Source organism: Pangasianodon hypophthalmus, chromosome 1 (genome assembly GCF_027358585.1).
Source record: "Pangasianodon hypophthalmus isolate fPanHyp1 chromosome 1, fPanHyp1.pri, whole genome shotgun sequence".
NCBI classification, from domain to species: Eukaryota; Metazoa; Chordata; class Actinopteri; order Siluriformes; family Pangasiidae; genus Pangasianodon; species Pangasianodon hypophthalmus.
This window is the reverse complement of record NC_069710.1, coordinates 34,310,839-34,334,741: the sequence shown is the minus strand read 5'-3', so window position 1 is coordinate 34,334,741 and position 23,903 is coordinate 34,310,839. Positions and strand designations below refer to the sequence as shown.

At 38.5% G+C, this 23,903-nt stretch overlaps 2 protein-coding genes across 2 annotated transcripts in view; both read right to left on the bottom strand.

Moving 5' to 3' along the window:
- Nucleotides 1-1,694: 1,694 nt before the first annotated feature.
- LOC113523756 (uncharacterized) overlaps nt 1,695-23,903 on the bottom strand; it is a 507,872-nt gene continuing 485,663 nt past the window's right edge. Inside the window, exons 26-33 of the mRNA XM_053235375.1 lie at nt 13,059-13,232; nt 12,588-12,764; nt 6,865-7,038; nt 4,975-5,148; nt 4,529-4,705; nt 3,637-3,810; nt 3,191-3,367; nt 1,695-2,221 (exon numbers count right to left, since the gene is read on the bottom strand). Coding sequence (XP_053091350.1) covers nt 2,206-2,221; nt 3,191-3,367; nt 3,637-3,810; nt 4,529-4,705; nt 4,975-5,148; nt 6,865-7,038; nt 12,588-12,764; nt 13,059-13,232 — 1,243 coding nt within the window. The 3' untranslated portion in view covers nt 1,695-2,205. The remainder of the gene's footprint in view (nt 2,222-3,190; nt 3,368-3,636; nt 3,811-4,528; nt 4,706-4,974; nt 5,149-6,864; nt 7,039-12,587; nt 12,765-13,058; nt 13,233-23,903) is intronic.
- Nucleotides 13,984-17,480, bottom strand: LOC128318593 (NLR family CARD domain-containing protein 3-like). The gene is made up of 5 exons (XM_053235403.1): nt 17,303-17,480; nt 16,866-16,982; nt 16,649-16,706; nt 15,948-16,152; nt 13,984-15,746 (listed from the first exon to the last, which is right to left on the bottom strand). The coding sequence occupies exons 1-5, from the start codon at nt 17,353-17,355 to the stop codon at nt 13,984-13,986; spliced, it is 2,196 nt and encodes a 731-aa protein (XP_053091378.1). The 5' UTR covers nt 17,356-17,480.

The window sequence follows — 23,903 nt, the reverse complement described above, 5'->3', positions numbered from 1 at the left end:
GCACATGTTTGCACTTGTGCACTTTATGTAAAATTAATGTAGTCCCTTGTAGTTCTGTATTGTTCTGTGTTTGTCTTATGTAGCACCTTGGTCCTGGAGAAAACATTTCATTTCACTATGTACTAGCTGGCTGTATATAGTTGAAAAGACAATAAACTCCACTTGACTTGACTTGACAGGGACAGCATTTATATGCCCCAGGAAATTAGGAAAACTGAGTGGATAATTATGGTGAATTGAGTTTTCACAGGTTAGATGTGGTTTCGTTCATTAGCACGCTGAGTTCTGATTGGTGACTTCAGTGTTTAGAAAGATGAGACAGCTGTGTTCCGAATGAGAAGTACATAGTGTGTTGAGAAGAGTGTATCGAATTTTGCAAAATGAATGCAGCAGAACTGCAAACTATGTTGAATCAATGAGAATGATTGTGTGATTATGGGATTTTAGCATATAAAATCAATTATTTGGTGTATTAATTCAGTTACAGTTTGTATCCAAATGAGAAAAACTGTAAAACCACAAAAGACAGTGTCATATCAGGAAGACCCACTAGATGGAGCTGTATTACATGTCACAGGAGTGATGGAGCTCAATTATAGTTACAGGATCTGTTATGTCTCCCTCCTGTGGTCACCCAAAGCTGTTACACCAGGCAATATTAAACAGTAATCTCATACACTACAATGTTAAACTGCTAGCAAACGCATATTACCCGTTTAAATGTCATTTTAAACCATCAGTGTCTCAAAGACTCTTCGAGAAAATAACATGCTGATCCATAATCAATATATCGATGTTTTATGACATCCCTAATAACACATTGCCAATACACACACAAATATACTCTACATACTTACACAACAACACACAGTCACAAACACATGATCATTCAAATGCTCTCCTACTTACATACACACAACACACACACAAACACTCTGCACTTATCAATAATAAATACCCCCCCTCACCCAAACACTTATTTGGTAACAGTGTAGGTGATTCCACTTACAGAAATAAAGAAATGAAGTCATGTTCTGCCTCCTATATGGACTCAGAGCCATTTACTGTTCATTGTGTAAAATGTTAAAAGAAAGCAGATTATTTATGGGTCATTAGTTATGTATGAAATAAGTTCACCGTGTTTGTTGTTGCCATGATACCTCACACTGTACATTGTTTTTGTTGGAGCAAAGCCTGTAGGTTTATTCACAGCAATGAGTTTAAATACTGCTAATTAATACTTACCATGCTAATTGATATTTCAAGTCTAAAAACACACACAGTATCATAGAAACTTGACTGCACTGTGCTAGCTAGCTTAAAGTTTATCTCTAGCAGTTATTTTTTATATTTTTAAAATATTTTTTATATTTTAGGCATTTATTCAACATTATGCTAATGATGACACATTCTTTGTAGATTCTTTGTAATAATCCTTGAGGGTTATTATGTTCTATAATACTGACTATACAGTTTGCTGTGTTGAGGAGGTAAATATACATCACTCATCAGAGTTAGCTGGCTAGCTTATTGCTAACAAAAGATGAACATGGAGGTGTGCATGTTTTTTCCAAGCCAAAATGACACGTACCATTCAAGTTAAGTCAAACACAGCACTATATTACAGCATGGATACAGACTGAGGTGCAAACACAGACACACACCAAAAAAAAAATAAAAACAATGAAAATATATATATGAACACACAATTTAATAAATTAAAACATAATTATGTACATAATCAACTAAATTAAACTTTTCTAATCTTTTTCTTACAACTTCAGTACGAAACAAATTACTTTAACTCAGTGTATAAACAGTGAATAACTTTGTGCAATGACCAAATTACTGCACTGAACTGATACTATAAGATATTTATAATGTGTTTTAAACATAAATGTTTCCTTCTGCTACATGTAAATGGAAAACCATGAACATACTGTATATACAAAACTATTAAATGACATTATAAGTGCATTAACAGTTTCTGTTTTGCTGTTAATAAGAAAAGATTAATTACTGTACAGTTAAAGTTTATTTATCTCAGCTGGTGCTTTTTTACAAACAACTAGAGAAGCAGAAGTGCTGACATGTTGTACACCATCTGATTATCACTAAATGATCATGTTTTTCAAACACTTTGTACTGTAAGAGTTTATCCTCATCATCCTCTGTGTGTGAGACTCAGATCAGATCAGATCAGAATTAAAGTGGCTTAAATCTGTAAAGAAAAAGAAAAGAGCAAAATCAGTGTAAACACTGTGTGTGTGTGTGTGTGTGTGTGTGTAATCTTAAAGTACAGTATTTATATTGCAGAGCTGCAAATACACATATTAAACTATAAAACAAACAGAAATTATTAAATTACACAATCAGTAAAACATTTTCATGCAGACAACACACAAAAAGACAGATTCAGGTATACAAAATACAAAACCATAAATACCACAAATGATGTAAAAACTGGGGGGCTGGATCATTGTTTCTGGGAGAAACTCACTGTTGCCTGATAAAGCCACCAGGGGGCGCCCTCATCAGCTGCCTGAACAACCTCAACTGGAGTATTCCTACAGTCACTACTCACAGCTTGTGATGATCGGTGAGGATAGAGACGTAGATTGTAAGCAGAGAGATGAGAGGTGAGGATAGGGACGTAGATTGTAACCAGAGAGATGAGAGGTGAGGATAGGGACGTAGATTGTAAGCAGAGAGATGAGAGGTGAGGATAGAGACGTAGATTGTAAGCAGAGCGAGGAGAGGTGAGGATAGAGACATAGATTGTAAGCAGAGAGATGAGAGGTGAGGATAGGGACATAATAAGCAGAGAGATTTGTCCACATACTGAGCTCCTGCTTCACTCCCACAGACCGTAACACTGGTGTTAATCTAATCACCATCTGTCAATCTAACACTTTTTTCATCACTAATGAATAAAATCCCAAAATACTTAATCTCCTTCACCAGGGGCAAGCTCTCTCCCACTCTTTTCCCGGTGAGAAGCATCCCACTCTTTTCCGAGAGAGAATCCAAATGCAGAACGGTGTTTTTATTTCTTATTACTGTACAAACACATTAAGATACAGAATCTCCTCTGAAGTGTATAAAGAGACGTTAAACAAATCACTGTTATTGTGTGTGTGTATGTGTGTGAGTGTGTGTGTGTGTGTGTGTGTTTCAGTCAGTAACTCACTGTAGTTTCTCCAGTTTACAGTGTGGATCCTTCAGTAGATCAGAGAGCAGCTTCACTCCTGATTCTCCTGGTTTATTGTAGTTCAGATTCAGTTCTCTCAGGTGTGATGAGGTGTTTGACTTCAGAGCTGAATCCAGAGCAGCACAACCTCCACCTGTAATTCTGCAGTATTCCAGCCTGTAGAGAGATCAACATTTATAGATCAACACACACACACACACACACACACACAATGCTTCACAGCCCATGAAGTGTGTCTATGAAAGCCAGAAGTAAATCCAGATTGTTACACGTCTATTTCACTGTTTGTTATTTTGAATCTGGAAAACTATAGCAGTTATTGCTGCTCTATTAAAATTGCGCTCCAGGACAGACAACATTTTATTAATCTAAAACAGCCATATGACACAAATGCAGGATCCACAGTGTGAAAGTGATGATCTGACCTCAGTGTCTCCAGTGTACAGTGTGGATTCTCCAGTCCAGCAGAGAGCAGCTTCACTCCTGAATCCTGCAGTTTATTGTAACTCAGGTCTAGTTCTCTCAGACTGGAAGAGTGTGAGCTGAGAACTGAGGACAGAGCTCTACAGCTTTCCTCTGTGAGATTACAGTCACGCAGCCTGGGAGAGAAATGATGATATATCAGAACACTGACATCTCAAACACAAACATACACAAAAATAATTTATCCCTTTACTTAGATCATTTTGCATGTACTGTATGTATGTGTGTGTGTGTGTGTGTGTGTGTGTGTGTGTGTGTTTGTGTGTCTGTCTGTGTGTGTGTCTGGGACGGGGGCCTTTTAAATCTATATACAAAAGCATAAATACCACAAATGATGTAAAAATTGGGGCGCTGGATCATTGTTTCTGGGAGAAACACACTGTTGCACACTGAGAGGTGAGGATAGAGACATAGATTGTAAGCAGAGAGATGAGAGGTGAGGATAGAGACGTAGATTGTAAGCAGAGAGATGAGAGGTGAGGATAGAGACGTAGTAAGCAGAGAGTTTTGTCCACATACTGAGATCCTGCTTCACTCCCACAGACCAGTACAGTGACTGTAACACTAGTGTTGATCTAATCACTGTTTCACAATCTAACACTTTCTTTCATCACTCATGAATAAAATCCCAAAATACTTCATCTCCTTCACCAGGGGCAAGCTCTCTCCCACTCTTTTCCGAGAGAGAACCCAAATGCAGAACAGTGTTTTTATTTCTTATTACTGTACAAACTCATTAAGATACAGAATCTCCTCTGAAGTGTATAAAGAGACATTAAACCACCAAATCACTGTTACTGTGTGTGTGTGTGTGTGTTTCAGTCAGTAACTCACTGTAGTGTCTCCAGTTTACAGTGTGGATCCTTCAGTAGATCAGAGAGCAGCTTCACTCCTGATTCTCCTGGTTTATTGTAGTTCAGATTCAGTTCTCTCAGGTGTGATGAGGTGTTTGACTTCAGAGCTGAAACCAGAGCAGCACAACCTTCACCTGTAATACTGCAGCTTTCCAGCCTGTAGAGAGATCAACATTTATAGATCAACACACACACACACACACACACACACAATGCACACAGCCCACGAAGTGTGTGTATGAAAGTCAGAAGTAAATCCAGATTGTTACACGTCTATTTCACTGTTTGTTATTTTTGAATTTGGAAAACTATCACAGTTATTGCTGCTCTATTAAAATTGTGCAACAGGACAGACAACATTTTATTAATCTGAAACAGCCATATGACACAAATGCAGGATCCACAGTGTGAAAGTGATGATCTGACCTCAGTGTCTCCAGTGTACACTGTGGATTCTCCAGTCCAGCAGAGAGCAGCTTCACTCCTGAATCCTGCAGGTTATTGTAACTCAGGTCCAGTTCTCTCAGACTGGAGGAGTTTGAGCTGAGAACTGAGGACAGAGCTCTACAGCTTTTCCCTGTGAGATAACAGCGATACAACCTGGGAGAGAAATGATGATATATCAGAACAGTGACATCAAAAACCCAAAAGGACACACATATAATGGGGAAATGTATAAAAGTTCTGTAATATCTACATGGTAAACCATAAATGTATAAAAATACCATTGATTAAGCTCTGAGAATGTGCACTTTAACTACATGTGAATTGTTGGAGTTCAAATTTAAAACTGTGGCATACAGAGACAAATAAAAAATAAATCCTATATGCTACACTGGCATGTGTGTGTATGTAGACTTCTATAGAAAAGATAACAAAGACGGCAGTCCATTATTCTGTTATTCACTATTCGTCATCATTATTCATCACTATTTCAATTTTTTCTTGTGACTAATATAAGCTGTTTTTGTCCACATTATGAGATTTATAAGCATTTGTAAGCATTTTGTAACAACAGTTATATCTGGCCTTACAGATATGTATAACTGTGTATCATCTGCATAGCTATGCAAATTGACTTCATGCTTCTTTATAATCTGACCTAGCAGCAACATCTACTAGGTCTATAAAAGTGGAATATGAGAATATAAAATATTAAAATAAAGAATAGTAAATCTAGGCCAATACAGAGCCTCGTGGTACAACACAGAGAATATCGTGCTTATCTGTTGTTCATCTAGAATAACAAATTATTGTCTTCCAGTTAAATATGTAGAAAACCAGTTTAAGACATGAAAGACCAACTATTCTCAAGCTGTTCAAGAAGTGTGATGTGATCTATAGTGTAAATGCAGCAGTAAAATCTAAAAGCACTAAAGGCACAAGTACCAAAACACCATCTGCTTCAGCATTTAATCTCAGATCATTTACTACTTTAATAAAATGCTATTTCAGTACTATGATATGATCGGAAGCAGGAGGTGAAACATTGCTGGTGTTATGGAGGCAGACGGACGCAAGTTCAAGTGGCTTTTATTAAATACAAATAGGGGAACTAAAGCCAAGGGCTAATCAATACTTCAAACTCTGAACAAGGAAGAGGTCAGGTGATCAGCACACAGGCATTAACTAGACAGTGTAAAAGGGTAAACAATACACAAAGCAGAGGTCTAAACAGCAAGATAAACAAGCAACAATCAAATAGCACACACACAATGCTGGACCAAGACTTCACAATGAAAGAGTGAAAGTATGGATTATTTCAAGGAGTGTGTGTTAGTGTGAACAGATTTGCATGATCAAGTCCAGTGATTTCATAAAGGGATCGGTGTTTGGTTGTCATGTGACGTGGCGACTCGCTGGGAATCATGGAAATGGAAGTTCTCTTGACGAGGCATTGCACATGTGGACCTGACTGCTGGTTTCATAAATTAACAAGCTATTTGAGGATTTAGTATTTTTCTAAGATGTACTAGTGTATAACTTAATCTAAAGACAACCCACAATGCACCTGTAGGGGGTGTACATGTGCTCTAACTGATCTTCTGTACCCAGAATGCATTTGCAAATAAAACCAATAAAACATTAGAGTTTATTTTGTAGATTAATCTGATTATTAACCATCCCAACATTAGTATAGAGTGAAATGTATCACTGATACTTAAAATACAATTTATTTTTGAAAGGTTTAAATATAAAAATGTTTAATATTTTGTCAACCTCTTGTTAGGCTTGTTGCTCTACATTTTACTGTTATTAGGTTTATACTATAATAATGACAATCAAATAAACAAAATGTGAAAGTGATGATCTGACCTCAGTGTCTCCAGTGTACACTGTGGATTCTCCAGTCCAGCAGAGAGCAGCTTCACTCCTGAATTCTGCAGGTTATTCTTACTCAGGTCCAGTTCTCTCAGACTGGTGGAGTTTGAGCTGAGAACTGAGGACAGAGCTCTACAGCTTTCCTCTGTGAGATTACACTCACACAGCCTGGGAGAGAAATGATGATATATCAGAACACTGACATCTCAAAGACAAACATACACAAATATAATGTTTAACCTTTTAGAAATTAAGCATTTTTATACAACCTTAGAGCTCATTAGTGTACCTACACTAATGAAATATTTAAACACGCCTGAGTAATCACAAACACCTGTGAAGCCCTACATCCCAAATATTATGGAAATGGAGGGCACCGTATAAAAAGTGCAGTAATTTCTACATGGTAACCCATAATGTACAAAAATACAATTGATTAAATTCTGAGAATGTGCACTTGAACCACATGTGAATTGTTGGAGTTCAAATTTAAAACTGTGGCATACAGAGGCAAGTAAAAATAAATTCTATATGCTACACTGGCATGTGTGTGTATGTAGACTTCTATAGAAAAGATAACAAAGATGGCAGTCCATTATTCTGTTATTCACTATTCATCATCATTATTCATCATTATTTCAGTTTTTTTCTTGTGACTAATATATAGATTTATAATTCATAAGCATTTGGTAAGCATTTTGTAACAACAGTTACGTTGTGTACCTGTTTAGCTTTATGTTTGGAACGTTTGTCTCTGTGTGAGTTTTCTCTTTGGTTGTGTTTTTTGGTCTGTTTTGCACACCCTCTCTATGTGGCCTTGTCTATCTTTTGGCATCATGGGATGATTTGCCACATCGACACCATTTCTGGCTTTTTGCAATAAGACATTTTGTGAGTTTCACATTCTAAACTCTTTATCTGTAACTCTGATGCATCCTTTCCTGCTGTCTCCATTGATATTGCAGTGGTCAGTGCACATTCAAGGGTTAGGTCTCTTTCTGACAGTAGCCTCTTTCGAGTGCTTTGATTATGCATGCCAAATACAAGACTGTCTCTTATTGCATCAGAAAATCCATCTCCAAAGTCACAGTATTAGGAAAGTTTGTGCAATTCTGCAGTGTATTTGGAAATGCTTTCATGCTTTGATTCGTTCCATTTGTGGAATCTAAATCTCTCAGCTATTACTAGCGGTTTTGGGCTCAAGTGATTTTGTAAAAATGTCAACAATTTCGTCAAACATCTTGCTTGCTCAGGGGGAACTGTACTGCATAGAAGACTGTATGTTTTGGCACCACTGAACTAATTTCACTAATTTCATCATCAAAACTCATCATCAACCTGTATACTAGATCCTTTACCTACTTGTTTCCTCAAACAGATAATTCCTGAAACAATCAAACCTCTTTTAAAGATAATCAATTCTTCCCTTAGCATTGGTTATGTACCTAAATCTTTTAAATTAGCAGTTATCAAGCCTTTTATTAAAAAAACCTGACCTTGACCCCTGTCAGCTGTCTAACTATAGACCAATATCAAACCTCCCCTTTATCTCCAAGGTCCTAGAAAAGGTTGTAGCACAGCAGCTATGCTCATACTTACATAGGAATAACATTCATGAAATGTATCAGTCAGGATTTAGGCCTCATCATAGCACAGAGACAGCGCTGGTTAAAGTGGTAAATGACCTACTGCTGGCCTCTGATCAGGGTTGTGTCTCCTTGCTTGTGCTGCTTGACCTTAGTGCAGCTTTTGATATCATTGATCATGCTATTCTCCTCGATAGACTAGAAAATGTAGTAGGCATTACGTGAACAGCCCTTTCCTGGCTCAGGTCTTATTTGACTGATCGTTATCAGTTTGTAAACGTAAATGGTGACTTCTCTTCTCATACTAAAGTAAAGTTTGGTGTCCCGCAAGGCTCTGTTTTAGGCCCACTGCTCTTTTCTTTATATATGCTACCTCTGGGCAAAATTATCCATAAGCATGGTATTAGCTTCCACTGTTATGCTGATGATACACAGTTGTATGTTTCAGCAAAGCCAGATGATAGACTCCAGCTTAATAAAATTGAGGAATGTGTAAAGGACATTAGAAACTGGATGCTTATTAACTTTCTCTTACTTAATTCTGACAAGACAGAAGTACTTGTACTAGGACCACATGCAGTTAGAAGTAAGCTTTCTGATTACATAATAACTCTGGATGGCCTTTCTGTTTCATCATCTGCAGCAGTAAAAGACCTTGGTGTGATTATCGACTCTAGTCTTTCTTTTGAAGCTCATGTAGATAATATAACTAGGATCGCTTTCTTTCATCTCAGAAATATTGCTAAAATAAGAAATATATTGTCACTACACGATGCAGAAAAATTAGTTCATGCTTTTCTTACCTCTAGGTTGGATTATTGTAATGCCTTACTGTCTGGATGCTCCAGTAGATGCATAAACAAGCTCCAGTTAGTCCAGAATGCAGCAGCAAAAATCCTTACCAGAATCAGAAGATATGACCACATCACCCCTATCTTATCCACACTGCATTGGCTCCCAATCAAATTTCGTATTGATTATAAAATACTACTATTGACCTATAAAGCACTAAATGGTCTCACGCCACAGTACCTGAGAGAACTTTTGGTCTTTTATGACCCGCCATGCCTACTCAGATCAAAAGGTGCAGGCTATTTATTGGTACCTCGAATAGTGCGGGCTACAGCTGGGGGTAGAGCTTTCTCTTACAAAGCCCCACAGTTATGGAACAGCCTTCCACTTAGTGTCCGGGGCTCAGACACAGTCTCAGTGTTTAAGTCTAGGCTGAAAACATATTTGTTTAGTCAAGCCTTTTGTGAATAGTTTTTTCTTAGGTACAGGGGCAGGTCTGGAGGGTTCACAGGCATAGAGTGTTGTGGTGAACTGGGATGTTTGGATGCTGTCGCCCCCCACTCTCACACGTTCACTCAGGTTTGTCGACGGTGGAGTGGCTGGCTGCCTTATGTCCCAGGGTGCCCTCATGTCTGTGTTAGCTTCTGGCTCTCCCTTTCAGTTATGCTGTCATAGCTAGTCTTGCCGGAGTCCCTGCTTGCACTCTGCATGCAAAGTACATTGTGCTTAACCATTAGAGGACAAAAGCTTACCTAATAATCTCTTCCTCTCTCTCCATCTCTCTCTCTCCCTCACTCTCTGTCGAGCTACACATGCTACTTTTGAGATGCCAGTGATCCTGACCCCTTCTGCTCCTCCTCGCTGCCTGACCCATCCTGATGCACCTTCTGCTCCTCCTCGCTGCTTGACCCATCCTGATGCCCTACTTCTGGTTGGAGTTCTCATCGGTTGAGTTCGCTCGCTGCTGCTGGGGGTGGCCCCATATGGACGGCCTGAAGAACTGTTTAGATTGCTGGCGATGGTGCCACCTGGGGGCTGTGGAGATGGCTTGGGGATCACATATGGGGAGCTGTATTGTAATGGCTTGGGACTGCGATTGCTGTAGTGGCTTTGGGGCTGCAGTTGCCACGAGCAGCTTCATACTCAGGACTCCATCAGTGGACAGTGGATAGATTTTAACCAACCGGACTTCTTGCGAAAACTGTGATGAATTTATTGGTTGCACAATTGCACTATTTGTCCTTATAGTACACAATAATAGAAGGGATTTATTTATAATCACTATCTGTTGCACCCAGATGAGGATGGGTTCCCTTTTGAGCCTGGTTCCTCTCAAGGTTTCTTCCTCATATCATCTCGGGGAGTTTTTCCTTGCCACCGTTGCCACTGGCTTGCTCATTAGGGATAAATTCACAGTGATATGTGAATCCATTTATTTCTGTAAAGCTGCTTTGTGACAATGTCCATTCTTAAAAACACTATACAAACAAAATTGAATTTAATTGAATTTTTCTCCTCCATGTTGTTGGCATCGCAGTACAGTTCAACCCTCTGAGTATATGATTCCCAGGCCTCATTTCCTCACATTTACCACTTTTCCCAACTAAGGCCCTCGTCACATTCACTTGCTACTTGAATGTCTCTCACGGTGTACTGTACACTGTTACTCTCACGTCTCTTTTGCAAGCTAGCATCAGTGACTGCCTTCTCTATACTGGTCCGCTCTTTCCTCTTGCTGATGCTCTGCTTAGAGTTTTATGTAGTGAACACAGACGTGCGTGATACACACAGTGAAATGCACCTGTGCTGTTATATTAAATATCAGTGCTCTTGGATTGCTGCTTATCCAATCAAATTAGTGGATCGGAACTAACTGTTGCATAATAATAGTGAAATAAATTTTAACAGGCACAGAAGGAAGTAAGCAATAATAATGTAAAATAGAATCATTTTATAAACAGTGTAAAAAATACAATGAACTTCAAGAATTAAAATAAAATAAAAGTAATGTAAAAGTAACATGCCAGTTGTAACGAGGAGTCAAGAGAGTGAGGATCCATTAGCAGCGTTTAATAAAAGGCAGACACAGTCGTACAGGCGTGGTCGAGCAACAGCAAACAGGGTAATCAGAGGCAAGACAAAGGCAGAGTAATCAGACAGGCAGATGATCAGGGCAGGCAGCAAAGAATCCAGAAACAAGAGAAAACAGTCCAAGGTCAAACACAGTAAACCAACAAAGAAGATAGAAACGCTCAGAAATGTCAGCCGGGGCAAAACAAGAGTTCGCAAAGAGTGAGCGTGAGACAGAGGCTTAAGTAGTCCCGGTAATAGGCTGCAGGTGAGCTCGTAATCAGTGCTGGGCACAGGGTGATGGGAAATGTAGTTTAGAGAGGAAAGTCAATACTCGGGTGATGGTGACCTCTGGTGACGACCAGGGGGAACCACAGAGGCCGGATTCGTTACACCAGTGAAAGTAAGAAACTAATAAAAGGGAGTTAAAAGCTAGTAAAAGTGGGAAAATGTTTTAGCTGGTTTTAAAATCAAAGATAGAAGGAGGCTGATGAATGTTTACTGTTAACGTCTTCCAGATATTTGGTGCATAAAACAAAAAGCTGCTTCACCCACTAGATGATATTAACACACAATTTGTCACAGTTTATCAGGCGTTCAGAGATGTATGAAGGCGCTATAGCATTAAGAGATTTAAAATCTAGTACAAAAATGTTATAGTCAATGCTAAAAAAAGTAGTCAGGCAGTGGAGTGATGCTAAAATCACGTTTTCTAGTACGTTTATAATATTCTCACTGCTGCATTCTGCACAAGTTGTAGTTTGTCTAGCAGTAGGAAGTCCTGTGAGAAATGCATTACAATATTCAAAGTGAGAAAAAACTAATCATGGATCAATTTCTTGGCATGTTGTAACTGTACATAAAGTCTGAGCCGTGCTATATTCCATAAATTATAGAATGCAGTTTTAGTAATGTTATTAATTTGTGGTTTAAAGATAAATCAGAGTCCAGAATTACACCAAGGTTTCTAACTTCACTTCAAGCATTTCTGTCTTGTCCTCATTTAGTTGAATAATGAATAAAATCCGAAAATACTTAATCTCCTTCACCAGGGGCAAGCTCTCTCCCACTCTTTTCCCAGAGAGAAGCATCCCACTCTTTTCCGAGAGAGAACCCAAATGCAGAACAGTGTTTTTATTTCTTATTACCGTATAAAAACATTAAGATACAGAATCTCCTCTGAAGTGTATAAAGAGATGTTAAACCACCAAATCACTGTTACTGTGTGTGTGTGTGTGTGTGTGTGTGTGTGTTCAGTCAGTAACTCACTGTAGTTTCTCCAGTTTACAGTGTGGATCCTTCAGTAGATCAGAGAGCAGCTTCACTCCTGATTCTCCTGGTTTATTGCGGTTCAGATTCAGTTCTCTCAGGTGTGATGAGGTGTTTGACTTCAGAGCTGAAACCAGAGCAGCACAACCTTCACCTGTAATACTGCAGCCTTCCAGCCTGTAGAGAGATCAACATTTATAGATCAACCCACACACACACACACACACACACACACACACACACACAAAAACACACAATGCTTCACAGCCCATGACGTGTGTGTATGAAAGCCAGAAGTAAATCCAGATTGTTACACGTCTATTTCACTGTTTGTTATTTTTGAATCTGGAAAACTATAGCAGTTATTGCTGCTCTATTAAAATTGTGCTCCAGGACAGACAACATTTTATTAATCTAAAACAGCCATATGACACAAATGCAGGATCCACAGTATGAAAGTGATGATCTGACCTCAGTATCTCCAGTGTACACTGTGGATTCTCCAGTCCAGCATAGAGCAGCTTCACTCCTGAATCCTGCAGTTTATTGCCACTCAGGTCCAGTTCTCTCAGACTGGAGGAGTTTGAGCTGAGAACTGAGGACAGAGCTCTACAGCTTTCCTCTGTGAGATTACACCCACACAGCCTGGGAGAGAAATGATGATATATCAGAACACTGACATTCTCTCTCTCTTTCTCTCTCTCTCTCTCTCTCTTTCACACACACACAAACAGAAAAGACGTTTTGATAGAATTTGGGGAGCGCGATCTGGGTCTGCAGATTTTCTAGGATTGAGTTTTTCACTATAAAATACAATATTCACGCTATATCGTGCAGTCCAGACCTGCAGCTAAAACAGTGTATGAGTATTTGTGTTTTTATCAATTAAATTAACTGTATATATGTACTAATTATGTCTTATCACATTTCAAGCCAATGTGTGTTTAATGGGTTGAAACCTGACTTTTCTGTCATGTTTTTCTCAATAAATTTATATATTTTCTCTTTTTTACTGTTATGATATATCTTAGATCTATAGATTTGATGCACATTTTACGTCATTTTGATTGTTTTGTGATTTTAAATGAATATGTCATTGAGTGTTGAATAAATTCAAAGTTAGAACAATCTTATTTTCCCTCAGTAATTAGGTTTGGTACAAAGGTAAGCAGAAAAAAGCACTTAAACAAAGAGAAAAAAAACAGCTATTTATTTAATGATGCTCTCTTCAATAATCTCCCTCATTCTCCTTACATACAGAATAACAGTGAACTGATTAGAGTAATTAATGATAAGCATTATCCTAATCAGTGCAGTGTCATTAGTGTTAATTTAAAATAATAAACACTACATTTAAGTAGTTAGTAATACATTTATGAAATAACTTTAAAATTACTTACACAGCTTTTCTGGATGCTTTGACCACTGGCAGCAGCCTCAGAAGACATTCCTCTGATGGCTCATATTTCCTTAAATCAAACTCATCCAGATTCTCGTCTGAGTTCAGCAACACAAACACCAGAGCTGACCACTGAGCAGGAGAGAGACTGATTCCACTGAGACGACTGTCATCTTTACTTTTCAGGTAATGCTGTACTTCCTGCACTAGAGAATGATCATTCAGTTCATTCAGACAGTGGAACAGATTGATGGATTTCTCTGGAGATGGATTCTTCCTGATCTTCTCCTTGATGTACTCGACTGTTTCCTGTTTGCTGTGAGAGCTGCTTCCTGTCTGGGGCATTAAGTCTCGTAAGAGAGTCTGATTGGACTCCAGTGAGAGACCCAGAAGGAAGCGGAGGAAAAGGTCCAGGTGTCCATTCTCACTCTGTAAGGCCTTGTCCACTGCACTTCTCAGGAAATCAGACATGTTTGATTTGGTTAAAAGACCAAACCAGGTTTGATATGTTTCATTCTTTTTGTTGATGAAAGAGAGAAATTCATATAAAGCAGCCAGAAACTCCTGAACACTCAGATGTACAAAGCTGAACACCTTCCCCAGGTGAAGCCCAAACTCCTCTCTGAAGATTTGGGTACACACTCCTGAGTACACTGACACTTCTCTGATATCAATGCCACACTCTCTCAGGTCTTCCTCATAGAAGATCAGGTTTCCTTTCTCCAGCTGTTGGAAAGCCAGTTTTCCCAGTGCCAGGATGCTCTCTCTGGTCTGCTCAGGATCAGGGTCACATTTCTGATGGTACTTTTGGTCCTTGTGTTTGATCTGAAAGATCAGGAAGTGTGTGAACATTTGTGTCAGAGTCTTGGGGATCTCTCCACTCTCTGCTTCACCCAACATTCTCTCTAGAACAGTGGCTGAAATCCAGCAGAAGACTGGGATGTGGCACATGATGTAGAGGCTTCTTGAAGACTTCATGTGTGTGATGATTTTATTGGCCAGGCTTTCATCACTGATCCTCTTCCTGAAGTACTCCTCTTTCTGAGGATCACTGAACCCTCGTACCTCTGTTACCTGGTCTACACACTCAGGAGGGATCTGATCGGCTGCTCCTGGTCGAGAGGTTATCCAGAGGAGAGCAGAGGGAAGCAGATTCCCCTTGATGAGGTTTGTCAGCAGCACGTCCACTGAGGCTGACTCTGTCACATCACACAACCTCTCATTGTTCTGGAAATTTAGAGGAAGTCGACACTCATCCAGACCATCAAAGACGAATATCACTTTGTGAACATTACAATCTATTAATTGTAATTCTTTTATTTCTGGGAAAAAGTGATGAATAAGTTTCATCAGACTGAGATTTTTCTGCTTCATCAAATTCAGCTCTCTAAAGGGAAGTGGAAACATGAAGGTGACATCCTGATTTGCTTTTCCTTCAGCCCAGTCCAGAAGGAACTTCTGCACAGAGACTGTTTTTCCAATTCCAGCAACTCCTTTAGTCAGCACACTTCTGATGGACTTGTCTTTAAAGAGCTCATTACATTTGATGGGTGTCTCCTGTGTTGCTGGTCTCCTGGACACTGTCTCAATCTGTCTCACCTCATGTTCATTATTGACGTCTCCACTCCAACCCTCTGTGATGTAGAGATCTGTGTAGATCTCATTCAGAAGTGCTGAGCTTCCATGCTGTGAGATTCCTTCATTAATTCTTTTACATTTCTCTCTCAGTTTGGATTTGAGTTTCTGCTGGTACACGAGTTCTGATAAAAAGAAGAATAAAATGTAAACTGTATGATCATCTCTGTTGACTATTGATATTTTCATATCTGTATAGCATATGTAATGTCAAAATTGACGTGTTATTATATTCTGTTGATAAAAGCACTTCATTATGATGTGTATAATAACTTTAGAGCAGTTTTCTTCTTCTAAAGTGATGCTATAACCCCATGAGCTCTTACTGTTCTCCAGTGTGTTAGCGAGATCTGTGTGGTTCATGCTCTTCAGGACATGCAGTGTGATCTTCAGCGCTTCCTCTCTGACACTGCTCTGATCCTCCTCATCCACCACATCCCTCTCAGTGCATGCTGGGTAATCTGGACTCAGGAGCTTCTTAAATCTCTGCAGCTCATTCTTTAACAGAGTGATGACTTTGTGCTTCAGATCCTGGTTTGAAACAGAAAGAAAAAAATTACAAAAACACTATAATCTCACATGAGTGCATGTTCATTACTGAAAACTTTATATTACTGAAAATATAAAACTACATTTTTCTATGATTAATCATAAAACTTCTACAAGCAGATGTAATAAATCAAAAGTTTTGCACTAAATACAGCTTTGGGATGTAGCTTCAAGCTAAATACAGCTTCGTGTATTCCAGGCCTATTCAATAGGTGACATCCAGACAAACTGGTTTCAGCTGAAGGCACAGACGAGCAAAATAATGAAGGAGAGAGTCACTGAGCATTTCTACGTGTTTGAAACCAATGAGGAAAACACAATACACTCGTCTTCTCTCTTAGTGTTGCTCAGTATATTGTTCTGTCACATTGCAGTGAGAGTGGAATAGGTGTAATGATTACTCAAATCTCTGGCAGCAGACAGATAGAGATATTAATTAAAATGCTGGGATGAGTAAAAGTTGCAGACAGACACACACCTTGAATATGGCCTCCAAATGACTCTTCTCAGTGATTTTTGATTTATTCTTCTGCAGTCTATGAACAAAAAAAACACTTGTTAAAGGTTTAACAGGAACTATAAATCATATTCATAACTACAAACACAAACCAGTGAATACACAGATATTTGAGAGATGTTTGATTATGAGAGTGTGAGTGATAAAACACTGCACTCATACATTAAACTGTCCTCACCTCAGATCAGTAGCACAGTCTGTGTCTCTAAAGCGCATTGGAGGATCCATTGACTGGTCACTCTTCATGGACACACAGCTGGGTTCAGGTGAGTCTGATCTCTCACCCTGAATCAGACTAAACACACACAACCACTGCATCATTATTACTGTTCTGCAGCAATACTGAATAATTCAGCTGTAGTTAAAATCTGATGATATTCCTTATTAACACTGATACGATTCTTTATCCTTCATACTTTATCCAGCTAAAGGGACAACTTGGGGTTAGACATAATGCTCAGTAGCTTAATGTCACTAATCATCAGCCGGTTATTAAACTATTAATTAAACTATTCACTAGTCACTTTTCACAGAAACACATCAGAGTCTGATCTGTTTAGTGTTGGTAAATGGGAGAACATTTCTGTTTTTCACTGAGTCACACCCTTCACTCACCTCTTATCTTTCTTTAAGCGCTGTTTCACAGACACACTCATTGTGGAGGTCATGTCTCCTCCTACAGATTACACCTGTAAACCTACACACACACACACACACACACACACACTTAGCAAATCAAAACCCACGTTTTTCTGCAGCATTGCAACAGTCCTTTCAAATCTTTTCCTCATCAGTAAAGACATCTTTAACATTAACCTGTTTACCAAAAGTCTCATCCAAGAAACTATTCACCTCTTCTAGAGTGTACAGAGAGAGAGAGAGAAACACTGCAGGACACATATTTACTTCACTCCAACATGGCGGTGTTAAATCTAACCCTGTATCATCACACGCTTCACTTACAGGGAAATCAGCTCCTACAGTAAACTGTGGAAGTTACAACTTCAGTACAAATCAACTGAACTGTTCTTCATCTAGTGCACATTCACAACATTCACATATTAGAGCTTTACATTTACATACTTACTGTGTTTTTCTCCTGCCAATGATTTGCTTCCTTTCTGCAGTAAATGCACTTTCACTTTCACCGGATCACTAACTGTGGGTGTTGTAGTCCTGAGCGAAGTGCATGATGGGTAATGTAGTTCGGAAGAAGTGTGCTGGTGTTGGCTGTGCAGTTCGGGGGGGAAAACGGGGAGAAAAAGTTTCTGCTTTGCTTTTCCTTTAGTTTATTTCAGTTAAGCCACCCGGGAGTTATTGTGCACTGTAACCCTGACAACTTTTATTTGCCTAAAGAAGTAAAACGGCATGCTTCGGAAGAACTTTGTCCCTCTCATCATTTGCCCGAACATGAAGTAACGAGTTGTTCCTCTGCCGCTGGGAGTTGCTGAAGCGGTGAGAGTAACACTGGGGGCTCGGCCGGGATTTGTTCCTCGCATGTGCTGAGTGATAAACTGCGGTTAAAGCAGCCGCTCTTCCTGAAACCACGGTTAATCAGGCCGCTCGTGCAATTGAGGGGCGCGGCTTTTACACACTTAGCGGTAATAACACCGGAAGCGGAAAGCGCGCGCCCGCGAGCTCCTACACAACCAAAGCAACTCAACTTTTATACAAAATGAAATTTAAATAAATAACAAAACCAACACACAACAGTTCACAGTATTTATGAGTATCCAGGGTAAATGTTTTTATATTTACGCTTTTACTTTTAAATAATGGGCAAAATCGATCAAGTTTATAGAGACGCTATAAATCATTAAGGCAAATAAAAATGAAAACATCATTCGAGAAACTTTATTATTATTATTATTATTATTATTATTATTATTATTATTATTATCATTATTATAAATCTAACCCTGAATAAAATTTTAAACCAGGAAGCTATTTTGATTCATTATATAAGAGAAATTTCACATTAGTAGACAATCAAACCCACTGATATCAGTTCACAGTGAGCTCCTCTATGATCACAATAAAGATCAATTAATTCTACTGTAGAGTTTTTAACTAATTCCTCTTCAATAAAGTATATTCCAAAACAATAATGTGTTTATTTATTTTGTTTCTTTTTCAAATTTGCTTAATTATTTACTTAATTTACTTAATTAATGGTGTTTGCAGTAGAGAAACAACCTTTTCTACTTGTTCTTATATCATCCTTTTGGTTAGTGTTCATGTTCATGTTGTAAACTTTTTAAAATAATATGCATTTCCATATTTGTGTGTGTGTGTGTGTGTGTGTGCACTAAAGAAAAAAAGAAAAAGAGTAGGTCACTGAACTGATATCAGTGAGTTTCATCATCTAACAATTTGAAATGTCCCTTTTATAATGAATCAAATTAGCCTCCTGGTTCAATTATATTGACAGATCCAGGGATTTTGAGGAGCTATAACTTAAAAACTCTACAGTAGAATTAATTCCTCTTTATTGGGAGCATAGAGGAGCTCACTGTGAACTAAATTTCAGTGGGTTTGATCATCACTACCAATTTGAAATGTCCATTTTATAATGAATCAAAATAGCCTCTTTGCCCAATCATATTAACCGATCCAGATATTAAATATTATATATTATATATTTCCACTATATACTGTATTACCGCTCTTTTTCCGCTTTCTGGCTTAACCGCAGTAGTCATATGGACATTCTAAGTTGTTAAAGCCGAAGCAGACGCTGTCAGAGAGGAAGTGAAAATGGCGGATATTTGGGAGAGAGCGAGTATGGTGAGAAAACACTCCCACGTAAATAAGAGTAGTCTGTGGAATCCTACGATAAGGACAGAGAGTGAGGAAAAGTGAACACCTCTCTCGTTTGTGGACTGGCTGAATGAACTGGATGCTGAAGAGTCAAAGACTTGTAGTAATAACAATCCATTTAAAACCAGTTCTGCTCCATGTCATACATCAGCTCCAGTAAACAGGTCCACATGTTGCTATGAGCCACACTTAGCACAGCAAGCAGTGAGAGAAACTCAGAGGTGGACAAAGTACACAACTCCATTACCTGAGTGAAAGTACAGATACTTCTGGTCAAATATTACTCCATTACATTCAGCTATGTGTCTTAACTGCATATCATTATCATTATTAAGCAAATGGCAAGCTCACCGATGATGCTTTGGCAATTGGTACTAAAGGCCATCATCTTCAGCCATAATGGCTTCACCATCGATGAATTCCACTTCCATCTCATCATCAGGACCATCATCTTGAGTCGTTCCTTCCCCAGTTACCTCTTCAGCAGTAACACTGTTGTTTTCATCTGTTCCAAACACATGAAATGCTTTAATGAAATTGGAACCACTGTCTGTTGTGGTTCTGACTATTTTCTCACTAATTTCATACTCTGTGTGTATGTCATGCATTGCACATGCCAAGACATCAAACGTATGTGAGCCCTTTAACTGCTTGAATGCAAGAGCAACAGAATGCCTCTCCAAACTGCAAGGATCCAGCCAATGCGCTGTAATGCCAATAAAACTCCTTCTTCCTGCAGTCCAACAATCAGTTGTTGTGGCAATGTATGCAGCCTTCTTCACTGCTTCCTTCACCTGCTCCTTCATTGTTATTGTGGCTGAATCAATCTCGCACCACACAGTAGTTCGAGACATGACCGCGCACTCTGGCTGTAAGTCCAGGACTAGTCTTTGGATTGATGGCTGTTCAACAAGAGAGAAGGGCTGGAGACCCTGAACTATGAAGCGGAGTATAGCATTGTCAACAGATATCTGAGACACCTGCTTTGTTTCTTCAAGCTTCATCTGTTTGGAATTTGAGGAAGATGTCCCAGCCTCATGTTTTCTCTTGCAGGCAGCTGTAGTCAGTTCACTATATTTCTTCAACTGACATCCATGCTTCCTCTATAAAAGACAGTGTATAATTTCAGTTAAAAAAAGCCTCAAATCAACTGAGACTGGCATTAAAAAGCACATTCAGATATATTGACATTACAGGTCATCAATAATCAATAAGACTTATGGTACATAACATGTAACTAGAGCTGCACGATTCTGGATAAACTGAGAATCACAATCTTTTTGTTTCAAATAAAGATCATGATTCTCCCACGATTCTGAACTAAACTAAATAACCTGTAATTTACTAGAGGTTCTGACAAAATATTAAATGCTGCAGTCTATTTAAAAATGTTTAATTGACTTGAATGAATTATTTAAAAAAATCTGTTTGAATGATTCAATGACTCACTCATAAATACTTCACTTGTTTCATTACTGGATGAATCAGCATTTTTGAACCAATCTCTTGAATGAATGATTCAATGACATACATTTTTTTAACAGTCACTTGTCGCCACCTGGTGGCGAAACAATGTAATCGGTACAATCATTATTTCAAGCGTCAAGTTCCTTTCAAAAGGTGTTTGTCCTGTTTTAATGGTAGACATCAGTGTTTATATGCGAACTGTAAACATTTATCCCAGTGCTTCAGTGATCATTTGAATATTTGTAACGCAGAAAGAAATAATGATACTGTGTAGGAAAGAGATCGTGTGGGTGTTTGAATCGAGATCACAATCTTTTTATGATTAATCGTGCAGCTCTACACATAACTATAGTAATTATGCAAGGTAACAACAACAACAAAAAAACTATAAAAGTCACAAGATATGAACTTATTTAACTGTTAAACTCATTTCCATTTGAATTCACACATTTGCATGCTAACTGACGTCACTGTGGAACCTTCCCTCTGCGTAAGCGGTGTATCCACAATGCCATGGCAACCTGGCGGCCAAATCCATCAATCATTTGCGCGACCAAACTTCATACTGAAACTTTAGCTCTAAAGCACAGACAATTTCAAGCTTTCACAAGAAATTAAAAGTTATTAAAAGAAATTAAAAGGACGGCGAGTTTTTGAAGGCTGTGATTTGCTTTGTTTTAGGCAAACAAAGCAAACATTTAAAACGAAAACAATCTTTGACCTTTTCAGAAAACTGGAACATACTTTTTAAGTGTGGCCACGACACGTGACCCTACAAGAGTGATTACTGATAGGCTGTCTGTCACCTGCAAACAACCAATCACGTTTTAGAGAAGAAACAAACCGTCCACTGAGTTTCAAAGCTGCTACATAGTGATGACTTTCCACTCGAGGACCTTGATAGAAATGTGGTGGAGTGAAAAGGACGATATTTGTCTTTCAAATGGAGTGAAGTGAAAGCCACAAGTTTCCAGAAAAAATAATACTCAAGTAAAGTACAGATACTCAAAAAGTGTACTTAAGTACAGTACTCAAGTAAATGTCCTTCGTTACTGTCCACCTCTGGACTTTACATAATTCAGTCTTGTAATTAGAAACTGGTTTAAATTAGCTTTAGCATAAGCAATGAAGTCACGTTTTGATGAGAAATGTAATATTTTTATGTAAACCATACCTAATATTTTCTCTTAAATCTAACCGAACACACATTCCATTGTTTTCAGTGTGCTGTGTGTTGAGCTGCAGTGTGTTGTTCCAGGCGCCACCTGGTGGATGTTGTGTGAAGCACAACAAATGAATTTAAACTCTAAGAAGCGAGACTGCAGGGTGCCGCGTGATCACACGTGACGAATCGCGTGAAACCACGTGAAAAAACGTCCAGTGAAAGTCACATTATCAGTCATTAATAAAGTATATTCAACTGGATCAACTGGAAAGTTATTCCCAAGTGTAAACCTCAGAAGTTTTATAAACACAGCGTATGTTTTTAAACGCTTGGTTCTTTTAGGACCGTAATATAAGATTATTAACTTTTTAAAACTTATTTAACATATTCTAATCAATGAACACCAATTAACAGTACACATCTTCCTCATAAAAAATCACACTAGTGCAGAATTTCAAACTGATTGCTGTAGATTTTTAAAATCCATTCCATAAGAGGACTAAATTTAACAAAAACAATTCACACACTAAAGTCATAAACACTCACTATGAGCGTGTGATGATGGTTTCTTAGGGTGAAACACTTTAACTGGAGGATTTTATGGGTTTTTTAGGATGTTTTTATGCATTAGTCCTGTTTCAGTGCTAAATATCTTCAACACAGAATATTTAGGGTGAAAAGAAAAGAAAGCTTAAGAATGCAGCAAACAGGAGCTGTGATATTTTATTCTTTTATTCTTTTTTATTCTTCTTTAAGTCTGTTATAAAAATGTAAAAGAAGGGAAAGCATTAGCAGCAGTGGAACAGTGTTAGTGTATATTATCAGGAACACTTGTGTCTGTGGGGAACGATGTCACGGAGTGAAGTCACACAATGAAGCATTTTGATGCCATAGAGGTGTTTCTGCTTCTGTACCAGAAAATTTCTCTCTCTCACACACACACACACACACACACACACACACTGTGTTCAGAGGAAGCTGAAGATTAATCTCCTACTACGAGTTTGTAAGTTTGCAGAAATGACAGAGAAGCTAAAAGGACATTGAGGGAAGCGGAAGAAAAAACTATTAGTTTGGATAAAACAGGTTTTGTGTGTAATTAGAGGTCATGTGACCAGAAAGACGTTAGAAGAAAGATGTTACTGATGTGGTGGAGAAAAGATTGAACACAGTTAAGACCTGATTTTACTTTCATTTCCTCATTTTAATTTGTGTTAAAAAGTAAGAGGAAATGATGAGGGCAATATGTTTTTTTAATTGTTAAGCAGCTATTTGTTATGCTGAATGTTTGTGTTGTATTAACTCTTATTCATGTCTTTCTCATGCGAGAGCGAGGCCAGAGAAGCTCAGATGAGAGAAGAGGCTCCGGTGAAGGAAAGCTTTCAGCCTCAAAAGGAGAAGATGGTGCTGGAGTTTTGTGCAGGTGTTTAACTGGAGTTTCTCAGCAGACCATTGATTGAAATGACCTGTGTACAGTTCACACCTCTGTGGTGTTCAAATGCCGAGCAAAACACAGGGCTTGATGACTCTTCCACGCATGCGCAGAAGGACACTTCCGGCCTTACGGACGTTACCGCGCGATTTTTATTTTTACTTGTCTGGAGTCATCCGACATTACGCTTAAAGGAAAGGTGAAAACACATATAATATTAACTTACCGCTTAAAATAAGCTTTTCAATCTCCATCCAGTTTATAGTGCTTCTTAGTCCTCTGGTGGTAGATCGCTAGTTTTTGTCCCAAATTCCATCAGTAAGTTAGGAGTT

Coding starts and splice junctions, on each gene's coding strand:
- LOC128318593 (XM_053235403.1), bottom strand. CDS start 17,355: ATGACCTCCACAATGAGTGTGTCTGTGAAACAGCGCTTAAAGAAAGAT. Junction 16,983..17,302: donor CGCTTAAAGAAAGATAAGAG/GTGAGTGAAGGG, acceptor GTGTGTGTTTAG/TCTGATTCAGGGTGAGAGAT. Junction 16,153..16,648: donor ATTTGGAGGCCATATTCAAG/GTGTGTGTCTGT, acceptor GTTTCAAACCAG/GATCTGAAGCACAAAGTCAT.